This window comes from Elephantulus edwardii, unplaced genomic scaffold (genome assembly GCF_000299155.1).
Source record: "Elephantulus edwardii isolate Elephantulus edwardi_28Jun2011 unplaced genomic scaffold, EleEdw1.0 scaffold00091, whole genome shotgun sequence".
Taxonomy (NCBI): Eukaryota; Metazoa; Chordata; class Mammalia; order Macroscelidea; family Macroscelididae; genus Elephantulus; species Elephantulus edwardii.
In genome coordinates this window covers 1,574,045-1,588,619 of record NW_006399841.1, presented here as the reverse complement: position 1 = coordinate 1,588,619, position 14,575 = coordinate 1,574,045, and the positions used below count along the sequence as shown (strand labels likewise).

Here is a 14,575-nt window from a genome sequence, read left to right as displayed (position 1 = left end):
ACATACTTTGTGCCCTCCCTGCCCGCGGCCCCGCCGGCCCCCCGCGCCCCCCCCCCGCGCATCTCGCTTGCGGGGGGCCGGGCCCGCGGGCGGCCGCCGCGTCACGCACCCATGGACTGCCCGGCCATCATCACCCAGGTGACCAACCCCAAGGAGGATGAGGGCCGGGCGCCGGGAGCCTCCGAGAAAGGTAAGGAAGGGCGCGGCGGGCGGGCGGCCCGGCCGTGCACACCCTGCGCCGTCGCCGGAGTTCGCGCGGTGCGCCCGGCGGGCCTGGGTGCAGCGGCGTGGCGTGGGGGTGCCTGGCGGAAAGGGTGCGGGGGTGGGGGTGTGCCCGCCGGAGGGGACACGGGGGCGCGCCTGCTGGAGAGACTGTGCCGACTGGAACAGCGGGATGGTGTGTGCATGCGGCCGCACACTGGGTGTGAGTGTGCGCGCGCGCCGATTGAGAAGTTGTGAATGTGTGCGCCCCGTTTGTGTGTGCACGGGTAGATTGCATATGTGCACGCAGACAGGTTGTAAGTCTGCCTATGCACCGAGCAGATTGTGAACGTGTTGTGTGCCTGAGAGGTTGTGCACGCGTGCACACTTATGTTCTGTATGTGCATGCATGTTTGTATGGGTGTGTGTGCGCGCACCTAACAGTTTGAGAGTGTGTTTTCATGACAGCGTGTAATTTTGTACATGTACAGAACAGAGGTTGTGGAAGGCTATATGGGGGTGCGCGTGCGCCCCCACGGAGAGTTGCATGTATGTATATTCTCACCAACAGTTTGTCTGTTTATGTACGTGTGACTCTGTGTCTGTCCCACTGAACCAGCGTACATTCTCTTGGACCAGTCTTGTCTGGCTGAACTCACCGGAAGGCCTTGTGTGGGTCTGCACCTGACTGAGAGGCTGTGTGGGCAGCTGCATGCGCACACACTTTGGTATGTGTGCACGAGACAGTAGGCCACGTGCCTGAGTGCGTGTAACTAGTTGGTTGTGCAAGTGCTGGAGTATGTGTGTTGCAGGGGGTGGGGGGCAGTGCTGAGCCATCTCTAGTTCTTCCTTGGCTCTTGCCTGCCTTGGTGCCACCAGCCTGCTGGGAGGAACCAGCTCCAACCCGGGGGCTTCTCACAGTATCCCCGGGACCCTTTCAGAGAGCTAGCTACAGCTTGAGCTGGTGCTGTTTGATTGTCACAAGTTTTGGCCCTGACCCCTCCTCTGTTTATTTCAGACTCTTTTCCCTTCAAGGGAATCTGGTAGGTGTGCCCCCCACCCATCAGCCCTCATGTGCCGTGCTCAGTGTCCCATCTCGAGCCCTGTGGCTTGGACTGGCTGGCTGAGTTAAGGACCAAAGTATATGACTGTATTCTCCCTGCGGCCTCCAGCTTTCCTCCACCATGCACCTTGCAAACACCTGGATGCAGGTCAGGAGTGTCCTGGCCTCCCTGAGACCTGGTGTGGCCATGGATGACTTTAGCAGAGTTCCTGCTTTCCATTTAACACCATCCTAGCTGTACCAGTGGTGTGGAGTACGTAGCCCTTGCTGAGGAGTGGTGATGGTGGGGGTTACCTCTCTACTGAGCAAACTCTACTGGGCAAGCCCACCAAGCAAGTGCAGGGAGGCAACAGGGGTAACCCCAAGTTGGAAAGTCAATCCACTGTGGTTTTGTAGGATGTACACATTGTGCGTGTCTGCAGACTTCTTTCTATGTAAAATTTGAATTCAAACTCTCCCTGGCATTTTGCTATAGATTACAAATAGGGGGTGGAGGCAATCCTGTAAGAACATGTTCCAGGTGATATCCTTGTCTTCCTGAGGCCCTTGTGGGGTCTGATCTTTCCACTGTAGGGCTATCAGTTCTTTGGCCTGGCTGTGGGGTTCTGGCTTGAGCTGTGCCCACAGAGGGATTTGGTTGGTGCGCTCAGAGAGGTCTGAAGCCTATGCTCCTCTCTTGCTGTGGATTGAGTCTCTGTGATGTTTTGCCAGAAAGACAATCCAGAGCCTCTTGTTAGAGGTGTGGCGTAAAGCAGGGAAATAGCTGTCCCAGCCTCAGCCCGGCTGCCTCCCCTCCCCCAGGCCAGGAGCAGGAGCCTTGTCTATGTTTTTTCCTAGAGCTGCTTGGACTTTTTAAAGCAATCCGTCATAAGCGCGTGCAGACGCTCGCTCACAGATGGTGTGTGTGCTGGTGAAGTCCTTAACCTTGCCTTTCCTGCCAGTCTATATTATTTTTAACAGCCCCGTTCTTTGTTTACCAGGTCGGATTGGCTGTTTGTTAACTGGTTCTTGAAATGTTTCACTTGTTACTCTGGGGTGGGGTGTCCAGCTAGGTGCTTCTTGCTCACGTGTTCAAATTCCATTCAGTTTAACTTTTCACTTTGAAAAAAATTGGCAATAGTTTTGGTGTTGTGAAGTGCAGCATAAACTTTAGAGCCAAACTTGAGAACAATTTCCAATTTAGAAACCACTAAACACGTTCAGCAGTGTTTCTAGATTGAGATGTTGATGTCTGTAGATAGGCACCATGGATCTATATTGCATAATTTTGAACCATGCATAATAATAATAATATTGTTTTTAAACATCGGACCTGGGATGTTGTACTTGTGTGACAGGAAGCTGTGGGTTTTATATTTACTTTCATCATTCAAAAAGCCTGGTGGCATGGTGTGTAACGTGTGGGGCTGCAGACTGAAAGGTTAGCAGTTCAGACCCCTCAGCTGCTTTTCAGCAGAAAAGTGGGCATTCTCTGTCCATAAAGATGTGCAGCCTGGGAAGTACAGTGGAGCGTCGGCATGAGTCACAAGTGGGTGTGGGTTGGGTTTGTTGGCTTGGTGGTGAAGATCTTTGGCTGCTAACCAAAAGTTGGGTTGTTCAAACCCACCAGCTGCTCCGTGGGACAAAGATAAAGCAGTCTGTTTCTGTAAAGATTGTTGTGTTTATTAGGTGCTGTCAAGGTGCCTGTGTTACACAGGGACCCTGCACACAACAAGTGGTCATTATGTAAGGTTCTTCATCATCTTCACGGACCCTCTACTCTTCCAAACCTGATGTTCTCTTCTGGGCCCTCTTCATAACACGCCCGAAGTAGATGAAGTAATAGTTACTTTATTTCTGTTTTATGTGGGACTACTCTGGGGGCATAGTGGGGAGGAATCGTTCCGCCAGCATAGAGGTGTACAGTGTGAGTTCACCAGCTCCTCCCCGGGAGAAAGATGGGCTCTCAACTCTTACGTGATTTCCTGCCTCTGAAAATCCGCTGGAGGCTGGGCTGTGAGTCAGTTCCAACTCGGCACATGACAATGGAACATTTTTGGACATTCAAAGAAAGAAATCTCCCCTAGCTGTTTGGAGGGGAAGAATTTAAGGGACTGGAACAGCAGTCAAACAAAAGCAGAAACCCTAATTTCTTTTCTTTTTTTCTATAATTATATTTTATTAATTTTCATAAACATTTACAGAGATTTTGGGCTTCCGCTCATTCATTGTTGCACTATTCTCTTTACCCTCCTCCCAGTTTGTTCTTGTCCAAATGCCACAGTGCTTGTCAAAGCCAGTTCTGATTAATCTTCTTTGTCAGTGTATCCTTTGCCATTCCCTATCACTCCTCCCTGAGAGAGACTTCACCCTGAGTCATAAGGAAAAGGGGACGGCGTATTCTCTTAGCTACTTCCTGCTGAAAAGGGACGCTGTGGGTTTCAGGGTGAAGATCTCTCACTACTCTAAAGGGCCCCTTTGGCAGTAGGAAACACATAGACTATTATGGAGATTGATTTTGGAATTCAGATGCACTCTTATTGATTGTGCTTGGCTGTACATGTACATATCCTTCAAGATGTATCATGGGGGTGTTGCAACCTAGAAGACACAAATTTGACTAACAAGTTATAAGTACATGAGTCCAAAAATTATGGAAAAGTAAAAGAAAAGATTCTTTCATTGTTTTACAAACACTCCCTCAGGTCCCCTCCACCATGCAGCCCTCGCTCTAGTCTCCTGTGATGACAGAAATACCCAGTTACATCTCTCTTTTAGACGGTTCTCTCCCTCCTCTGTTTCAGTGCAGTATACATTATTGAACCCATCTTACTCAGTCTCTCCCCAACCCCAAGGACAGTCCCATTCTACAACAGTGGCATCATGTAATATTTGTCCTTTTGTGACTGGGATATTTCACTCAGCATAATGTTCTCCAGAGTCAACCATTTTGAATAATATTGCATGATCAATTTCTTCTTTTGTAATGGGTCTGTTCAGATGTTCAGTTTCAGTTTGTGTCAGTTTAGGTAGGTTGTGTTTTTCTAAGTATTTGTCCATTTCCTCTAGATTTTCATATTTGTTTGAGTATAGTTTTTCATAGTATTCTAATGTTAGCTTTTTTATTTTAGTTGGGTCTGTTGTGATGTTACCTGATTCATCTCTTATTCGGATTATTTGCGTCTTCTCTCTCTTTTCTTTTGTGAGTTTTGCTAGTGGAGTATCGAAGAAACCCTAATTTCAATCCAGTTCTAATAATGCGCGTTATTAGGAGGACCGTATCCACTTTAGCTAAACAGTTATTTTGTAAGCCAGTCCGTATCCCGTGATGACATTCCTGCAGGCAGTTTGCTTTGGCTCAGGAAGGCTCCTTCCAAATATTTGCGACACTTCAGTTTAACCATGAACTTGTAACCTTTGGGCTACTAAAAAAAGTAAAAATTGTAGCAGAGGCGTCTCTTAGAAGCAGTAATTATTTTAGATGGCAGATGTGAACAGTTTGAACTAGATTTCAGTTAACTTTTTAATTAAGCTTTTTGAAAGGTAATTACGTACTCACATGCCGTTGCAGGAAATCCTTAGAGATCCCTTGTGTCACCTACCCATCCCCCCCATGATAATATCCTGCAAAGTTATAGTATAATAGCCCAACCAAAGAGATTGGGATTGATCGTTGAGTTCCAGAAAATGTCTTTTGCCTCAGGATTTCCTCAAGGTGCCTTTGGTAACCACACACGTGTCTTTGACGGTCATCACTTCTTCCCTCATGTTTCTAGACCCGTCTTTAACTCATGGAAGCCTTTAGTCTGTTCTCCATTCCCAGAACTTGATCATTTCAAGGGAGAAAAAGCTGTTTATGATCTTACAAAACGGGCATTTTTCACATCGCATAATTCTCTCGCAATTCATCCAGGCTGCTTTGGTTTGTTTTTTTCTAATTGCTGATTAGGATTCCATGATGTGAATAGGCCATAGTTTTATCATTTACCCTTTGAAGGATATCTGGGTTGTTTCTGAGGTTTTGGCTGTTACGAATAAAGTCCTATAAATATTGGTGTACTGGCTATTTTGTAGACATAAATTTTATTTCTTGGAGATCAATGCCCAGGAGTACAGCTGCTGGATCATATAGTAGTTGCGTGTTTTATTTTGAGTTTTGTTGTTGTTGCTGCTTTTAAAATAAGTTGTCAGACTGCTTTCCCAAGTAGATGGGCATTTTACGCGCCTTCAACCATTGTATAATGTCCCATTTCTCTCATCTATTGATAGCATTTGATGTTGTCACTTTATAGCTTTATCTAGCTATCCATTTATATATGTATGTATGTGGGTGTATATATGTGTATGTGTGTGTGTGTGTGTGTGTGTGTGTGTATAAATAAACAAACCTTCAAACTCAACTGCCATCAAGTCAGAACCAACTTATAGCTGACCCTCTAGTGGGCTTTAGAAGGAGATTGCCCCTTTTCCGCCCACGAAGCTGCTGGTGGATTTGAACTGCCGGCGAGGCACGGCCTTTGGTTTAGTAGCACAAGTCCAGCAGCTGTTCCCTGGTGGACAGTCCCCTCCTGTCAAAATTTAGAGGCTTAGAGACCTGGTAGAAGGTTCCTGTGAGTTGGTACTCACTGATGGCAGTGGGTTTGGTTTGTAATAGCTGATAATGTTCTGGTGTCGCTGGACATCTTCCCATGTGTTGATTTTCCTTCTTTATGTCTTCATGGTGACATGTCTCTCCATGGTCTTTGCCCATGTTCTAATTGGATTGCTTGGGTTTCTTCCTTGCTGTTGAGTTTGGAGTTATTTACTTATTTGTCCTTTGCCAGATACATAGTTTGCAATTATTTTCCCGCCACTCAGTAGCCTGTCTTACCAGGCTCTTTCTCAGAGTGAAAGTTTTATATTTAATACTAGGTTGCACTCTGTCATTTGTCCGTTTACTGTACTGGGATCAACCATAGATTCTTGTGAGACTGGGAGTTGTGCACCGGTATTTCAAATACCGACAAGATTGCAGTGGTAGACAGGTACATAAACCAAGCCTCAGTTATTCAAACAGAACAAGCCTGTGTGGTTCAAAATCAGGGAACAAAAAAAGTGTTAGGTTATACTCTTTCTTCTTATTTAATCTGTATGCAGAGCAAATAATTCAAGAAACTAAAGTCAAGAATGTGCCCTCAGAATTGGAGACTCATTACAACTGTGATACACGGGTGATACAAACTTACTTGCTGAAAGTGAGAGAACTTGAAGGATTTACTGATGAAGATCAAAGATTACAGAGATTGTTGTTGTGGTGGTGGTGGTGGTGTACCTTCTAGGTGGAACTGACCCATAGCTGACCCTCCTGCGAATTTTCAGAGGAAGTCAGTCACAAAGGAGGAGATTACCCACCCTTCTCCTGCAGAGCAGTTGATAGATTTGAACCGCATGCCTTTGGGATTGCAGCACAATTTCTTACCACTAGGTCACCAGAGATTACAGTTCCATAAAAAGGGGGCAGGGGTGGAATCCTGACAACTGGAATAACCAGTTAACACCACCATGATAAACAAGTGATTGTAATAGTCGAGGATTTCATTTTACTCGGATCCACAATCAGTGTTTGTAGAAGCCGCTGTTAAGAATTCAAGTGATGATCTCTTTCGACTTAAAGCAAAAGAAAATGAAAACTCCACAGACTCATCTAACCTGATATCAGGACTGGGTGGGTGGTACCCAGGTACCACTGCAGATCATACTGAAAAACAGCGAATAGACGAATCCATGAAAATTGTAGGACGGAATTCCTACATGTGGGAATACATGTGCATTTGTGTGGTGAATAAAGAAAATTTAAAACTTTTAATTTTTTTTTCCCCTTTACTTTAACAGAGCTGTATGACAAGGCTAGCAATCCTTTGTTAGTAAAAAGAGAGTAAAAGCATTCTTGGGTCATATTGAAGGCACAGTCTATACCGGGTTGTGTTGTTGTTGTGTACCATGAAGTCAGATCTGACTCCTCGTTGACCCTGCAGTGGGTTTTCTGAAGCGGTAAATGTCACAGGAGGAAATGGCTCACCTTTCTTGCACAGAGCAGCTGGTGGATTTGAACCGCATGCCTTTGAGTTGGCAGCACAACTCCTTCCCACCAAGCCACCAGAGCTCCCTAAAATATACCAAGAAACTTAATTTTCCAGGTAACAAATCTTGATTTATCAGACATTGGTCTCAAGTTCATTCTTTTTCATTGGGTGATGGAGACTGTTAATGAACTTGGCTGCTAACCAAGGTTGTAAATTCCGATCTTCCCAGAGTCCTCTCAGGAAAAGACTGGGACACCTGGTGAAAAGGAGCCACTGAGCGCCCCATGGGCCTTGACACATGTGGGGTTTCATGTCAGAATCCCTTTGACAGCAGCAAGTTATTCCTTCAATTAAGGAAAAAAATAATTCTTAAATTCTTTTTTTTTTTTCGCCTATGGACTGCCTAAAAGAACAAACAAATCCATCTTAGAGGAAGTACGATCAAGGCGCTGCTTAGAGGCAAGAATGGTGAGACGTAGGAGAGGCCAGTCCTTGGGAAAAGACTTCATCCTGGGAAAGAGAGTCAGAAAAAGTGAGGAACGAACTCACGGGAGGGATTGACAGAGAGCTTGCCACCGTGGCCTCCGGCGAGCAGAGATGGTGGGGATGGCACAGACGAGCACAAGGTCAGTCAGTGGGTCACCGTGAGTCCTAGTCCGCTGGATGGTGTCTGCCCACAACGGCAGCCTCCATCCTTTAACATACGTGTTCCTGGGGTTCTCATTTCTAATATAACTGCATATGCCATGTTTATTTAAAATAAAAGTCAACAGAAATGTTGACTTCATGTCTCTGAAATAATATTCCCCCCAAAAAATGAGACAAAGACTTTGGAACTAGCCGTGTGTAGCCCTGGGCCAGGCAGTGGATGTTTTTGTGTTGTGGGATTAAGACTGGAAACACTGGTGGTATAGTTAGTTGTCTGAAAGCAGGGCCTAGTAAACAGTGGTCTTTATGGATGCAAAAGATTATGTAATCACCTAAGTAATAGCTCATTTTGATTCTGGGTAGCTGCTTCAAGTTCAAAACTGAAAGGCTTCTTTGTGATGATAATTTATATGAAGGGTATTTGCCAAAATGTTTTAAAATCCTTAATAGAGCACTTAAAAAGCTGGAAAGAAGTGGCTTACCGTTTGACGGATGCTGTTCTTACCTTTTAAAATTAGTGCTTTGTTTTAAGCTTTCCATGTTTTGGGACATTCTGATGCGCATCCTGTACCACCCTGTCAACCTGGCTGGAATAAATAACAGCTTTATAAAGTAGCAGAGAGAAGTCAGCATTCCAGTCAGACGCCGTACTGTACTCGACACTGGCTGTAATCTCTCTCTCTGTATTCCGATCAGGAGCCAGCTTTTATGCTTAGCATGCCATAAATTTGTCCTAAGTGTTTGACGCACTTATGTTCAAGTTAGAAACCATTGACTTTAATTTCAAAGACTTTAGTCAGAACCATATTTCCTCTCCTCTTTTTCAAGGAAACAGCCCACCGCATTCATCTTTGTCTTGCTTAGAACAGAACACTTCAGAGCAGTCATCAAACAAATGTAACATTGAAGTTGCTCGTAACTGAAAGTTTATAAGCACTTGGGAGTGGCCTTAATTCTTCTGTGCCCTGTATCCCTGCCATTGGCCTGACTTTGGCCTGACTTCTGTCCTTGACTTTTTTTTCCCCAGTTTAATGTTTTTATTGAGGTGTATTTATATATCATTTTAAAAATCACTCTTTTGGAAGGAAGCCAAAGTTACGGTGTTCTGTGAGTTTTGACAGCCGTGTAACTACCACCAAATATTCCTCCCGTCCCTTTCCGGTTCTCCCTCCCCCCACATTCAGTGTCCAGCAATGACTGGTCTGTTCCGTTGCTTCTAATTTAGCCTTTTTCCAGAAAATCTTAGAAACTAAAGAATACAGTCTTTTGCTTTGGGTATTTTTTTTCTCCTTAGCATAACAGCTTTTGAAATTCAGCAAGGTGTTTTCTTGTAGCAGAGTTTGCTCCTTTTTATTACTGTTGGCTGCTAACCTAGAGGTTAGTGGATCAATCCCACCTCCCAGCTCTCAGAAGAAGGGTTTAGTGATTAGCTTCTGTAAAGATGGTTTTCGCTGGAGAAGCCCTAAGGGGCAGTTCTGCTCAGAATCATGTGGTTTGCCATGAGTCAGAATCAACTCTAAAGAGTTGGCTTGGTTTTTGCTTTGTTTGTTGTTGTTGTTATGTGCCGTTCAGTGGACCACGACTTCACCATCTGGGAAACACCTGACCCATTGCCACAGTCACTGTACCATATCCATCTCATGTAAGTTTAATTGTGTAGGTTGAAATATATTAGAAACTTCCACACTTTTCTGCGGTGGCTGATCCATTTTATATCCTTATCAACAGTGTTATTGTTATGTGCCATCAAGTTGCCTGCAACTCAGTAGCTCTGAACTCTGACCTGTCCTGAGCCAGTCTCATTGTCTCCAACACACCTAACCCCAGTACCCCAGTCATGATGTCAAAGGATCTCATCTGGGATCTTCCTCTCCCGCAGTGTCCCTCCACCCTTCCAAGCATAATGTTCTTCTCCAAGGACTGTTCCCTCCTGGTAACGTGCCCAGAGTATGTGAGACAGAGCCTCAAAATCCTTGCCTTCAAGGAGCAGCTTAATTTCACATTCTACGGGACAGACCTCTTAGTTCTCAGTTCAGTTCCTTCAACACTCCTAGTTGGCATTTGGTCTTGTCAGATGTTTGTTTCAGCAATTCATATTTCCTCAGTGATTGACAGAATTGATGATATTGAGATTTTTTTTTTATGTGCTTATTTGCCATCTGAAGATCTTTGGTAACCTATCTGTTCAAGCCCTTTATTTAAATTGGGCTGTTTGTGTGGTGTTTTTTTTAAATTATTGAGTTTTGAAGGTTCTTATATTTTGGATACAAATGTTTTATCAAACACATGTTTTTGCAAATTTAGATCCCAGTCTGTGCTTTGTCTTTTTATTTTCTTCCAAGGGTCTTAAAAAGGGCACATTTTCTAATCTTTATGAAATCCAGTTCAGTTTAAAAAAATAATATGTAGCTTGTTTATAGTATTATATCTAACAATGCTTTACTAGCCCCAATGTTGCAAAGATTTTCTTCTTGAAATATTTTAGGATGTCAGGGGCAGACTTATGTTTAGGTCTCTGTTCCATTTTTAGTTAACTTTTGCATGAGTTATGTAATAAGGTAAGGATTGGGATTGTGTTTACATAAAGGCTTTCATTTGTTTTAGCATCTTGAGTCAAAGATCTTACTTTCATCATCATATTATCGTTGAACCTTTCTGATAAACCAATTCATGATATAGGAGAGGGCCTATATCTAGACTATTCCTGCCTTGCATTTTGATCAATCTCCATAATGCAAAATGATGTTACGCTTAGCATAGTACTTGTCCTCCTTCTGAAAGAAATTGTTAGTCATAAGTTTAGCAGTTGAGTTAAGCAACTTAAGCAGAAGAAAAGCTCAAGACAGTTTACTACCTGACAAGGCAGGTGCACTCTGCATTTTTCCCTGAGATGGGGGGTTTGAAAGACAAGACCTACAGCTTAATCCATTTTCATTTTAGGAATTTGTTCTAGCAGGCTAGTATTTTCTTTTCTCTTTTTTTTTCTTTGAAGTTGGAAATTACAACTGAGCATTTCTTCTATATCTCTTTTTCTGTGTGTTTTTTTAATTGTTTCACTTTTTTTTTTTTACTTTATACCGCTTTGCTTACAAAAAAGTTCATATACATTATGCTTCACAGTATTCATTCACATTGTTTCACACAATCTTTCTCATTCACTATGTTTTATATAATGAATCACCATTGGACAGTGCCCCCCCTCCATCATTTTGCACAGAGTTAATATAAAAGTACAAGATAAACATTTGCATTTCAAGCGTAGTCTCCTGTCATTACACTGTGGTATAAAAATAGTGATTGCTTAATAGGTCTAAGAGAACAAAGGAGCAGACTGTATCGGTTGAACAGAAAGTAATGTGCTGGAGCCCAGCTCTGCAGGGAGACTGTTCACTTGAGAGTCTGTGGGACCCCTTCAGGCTGACCACGGGGGTCTGCAGAGAAGTGTCTTTGGTGTTTATTCATCTGAAACAGACGGGAGAACTGGGCTTGAGTTCTGCCACAACCAGTAAAGCAGGTGAAACGTCTCTAAGAATTAGCGACTCCTCCAAAAAGTACGAGCCAGTTTATACCGAGATCACAGTGCTCTTTTGCCGTCAACACATCACTTAGAAAATAATGTCGTGATGACCAACGATCCAAGTTGGAAGAGCCTGGGAGGGAAGCCAACATTCTTTTCCAACTACAGCCCTGGCCTCGTTCTGGCGGTCTCTCATTCCAGGCCTTCCTACGGCTGCTGGATGTAAATTTCTAAAGCACAGCACTGACCTTGCACATGTTTCTTACAGCCATTCCTAACTGGGCCTCCACTGTCTCCTGGTTAACAGCCTGCACCCCATCGCTGTCCGACGCCAGGCCACCTTCCATGCCAGAATGAACTATTTACTGAGGCTGGGCTTGCAGGGCTTATACGAATACCTCTCCCTGGGATACCTTTACCTGTATTGGTGGATGCTTGTCGTTGTTGTGTTTCTGAGTTGAAACTGGCTCTTAGCTGACCTTCCGGTGGGTTTCCAGAGGCTGTAAATTGCACAAGAGGAGATTAACCATCTCTCTTCTATGGAGCCACTGGTGGATTCGAACCGCATGCCTTTGGGTTGGCAGTGCAACTCATTACCCACTAGGCCACAGCATCTTCTCTTGACACCTTCCTGTTTTGTCTGAGCAGAACATAACACAGCATAAGGTTTAAATCCTTGGGTTTGAATCTCAGGTCCATCACTCAAAGATTTTGTGAAACTTCGATAAGCTCTTTAATCTCTCTGAGACTTGCCTTACAGTAGTAAAGACCTGATGGGGTTATCAGAGGGATTAAGTAAAATTTGCATAAACATTTAGTAGATATTTTCTGGTGTGGTTTTTAAAACCTAATATCTCTATTGGTTTGCTCAGTAAGCATTCATTAAATATGTACTGTGCCCTGGTATCACCCTTAGTACCAGCAGCCAGGACACAGGAGACATAGAGCATTGGGGATGTTCTGTCAGGGACCTCTCCAAAGATCTGGAGAGCAAGAATATCAGTTTAAAGACTAAGGTGCACCTGACTCAAGCCATGGTCTTTGCAGTCACTCCGCTCCATGTGCCTTAGCTGGAGAGTGGATACGGATGACAGAGGAAGAATTGATGCCTTTGAGCTGTGTTGCTGGAGGGTGGTACTGAGTATCGCATGGACTGGAAAAAGAACATACAGATGTGTCTTGGAGAAAGTGCCTCCAGAGTGCTCCTTGGAGGCACGTGTGGCAAAGCTTTGTTCCTCCTATTTTGAGCATGTTGTTAGGAGAGACTATTCCTTGGAGAGGGACATCATGGTTGGCAAGGTGGAGGGTCGGCAAAAGAGGGAAAGACCCTCAATGAGACGGACTGACCCAGGGAGACTGCAGCAGTGGGCTCAGGTATGTCAGAGATTATGAAGGTGGCACAGGCGAGGGCAGGGTTCACCTCTGTTGTTCACAGGGTCGCAGAACCATCCTCAGCTCGCCAGCACCTGGCAACAGCAACAACATGTACTGTCCCTCGTACCAGCTGCTTGGGATCTGCTCACTATGCTGGAGTGTCAAGCACAGTGATTTGTAAGAGGTTGCACTCCGTGCTGGAGAACTTCCAGCTGGTTTTGTATCTTCTGGTTGCTCGCTTTCTTCTTGTTCTGCTAGATAAATGGTCACGAATCCAAGTCCGCCAAGTGCTCCAGAGGAGGAATAGGAGCAGTCTTCTCCCATTAAGAACTGCACCCAGGCGAGCTCTGGTGGCCAAGTGGCAAGAAGCTGCGCTGCAATCCCAGAGGTGTGCAGTTTGAATCCACCAGATGCTCTGCTGGAGAAGGGGGGGCGGCAATCTCCTCCTGTACCAGTCAGTTCCTATTTGATGGTATACACACACACACACATACACACACACACACACACACACTAAAAATAAGAAAAAAAATCTGCACCCAGTGGAGGGTCCTTGTGAGTTGGATCTGACTTGACCACAGTGGGTTTATGTGCTAAAAAAAGTGGAAAGTCAGTGACCTTCAAAGAGATGAGCTGGCACAGTGGGTACCGCCATGGGCGTACACACAGGAAAGATGCAGAGTGTAGTGCAGGACCAGGCAGAGTCTCACACTCGTAGGTGGCTGTGGATTGGATTTAACTGCACCTAACAGCAACAGTGTGACAAGGTGGCACAATGATCTAGCGATCAGCTGCAAACAGAAAGGTCTGCAGTTCAAACCCATGAGCCAGTCTGTAGGAGAAAAGGCTTGATGATCAGCTAGGCTACCATGTTGTTGTTATGAGGTACCGTCCAGTCTGTTGTGACTCGTAGTGGTCCTTTCTGCCAAAGAAGAAAGCATGTCCCAGGCCTGAACTGTTCTCGGTAACTCTGCTGGAGCTGCGATTACCACCCTCTGTTGCTCATGGTCTGCTTTCCAAGCCTGTTGATGCCTTTCTTCGGGAGGTTCCTTCCTGATAGCAAGAAGTATGTAAAACAAAGTATTACCATCTTATCTTAGATACACTGTGACTGCACTTCTTCCAAGAAACATTTGTTTGCTCTTTTGACAGCGGAGGCCTGGGAAACCCCATGGGGCAGTTCTGCTCCATCATATAGAGTCACTATGAGTCAAAATTGGCTTGAACACACCCAGCAGTAATAACAGCCTGTGCAAGTAGGAAGCATAAATCTCATTTCTTCCTCCAACACGCTTGACATGTAGATAGTTAATTCCCATTTCACATTTAAGGAAATTGAACATGACAGAGATTAAGTAACTTGCCTATGTAATGAATATGTATGGATCAGTGTTAGAAACAAGCATTAAACCTAGCCTGTCCAACTCTAAAATTAAAAGGAAACTTTTATGTGGAGACTAGCAGAAGCCTTTTGAGATTTATGTCTTAAAACATTGTAATCATGTTTTCCCAAAAGATACTTTTTTTTATGCTTCTGCTGGAGGCTGTGTCTTAAGGATAAATTCTAGGTCTTGCTCAAGATGACAGGCCACATTTTCTTATAATTCCTGTTGTTTTGCATCTTATATAATAAATTCTCTTACCTTGAATCTTGCTATTCATTTCTAACCTTCATATTAACTTGCATACTATAAATACTTGGAATGAGAGAAATTAATAAAGGCTGAGAAT

The 14,575-nt window shown here is 44.3% G+C and overlaps 1 protein-coding gene across 2 annotated transcripts in view; it reads left to right on the top strand.

The window, feature by feature from the left end:
* Positions 1 to 42: 42 nt before the first annotated feature.
* The window catches only part of CTDSPL (CTD (carboxy-terminal domain, RNA polymerase II, polypeptide A) small phosphatase-like), a 137,538-nt gene continuing 123,005 nt past the window's right edge, over positions 43 to 14,575 (top strand). The window contains exon 1 of one of the 2 annotated variants that reach the window (XM_006890596.1): positions 43 to 190. In XM_006890596.1, the coding sequence (XP_006890658.1) occupies positions 112 to 190 (79 nt within the window). In that variant the 5' untranslated portion in view covers positions 43 to 111. The remainder of the gene's footprint in view (positions 191 to 14,575) is intronic. The other variant, XM_006890595.1, reaches the window with a different exon arrangement.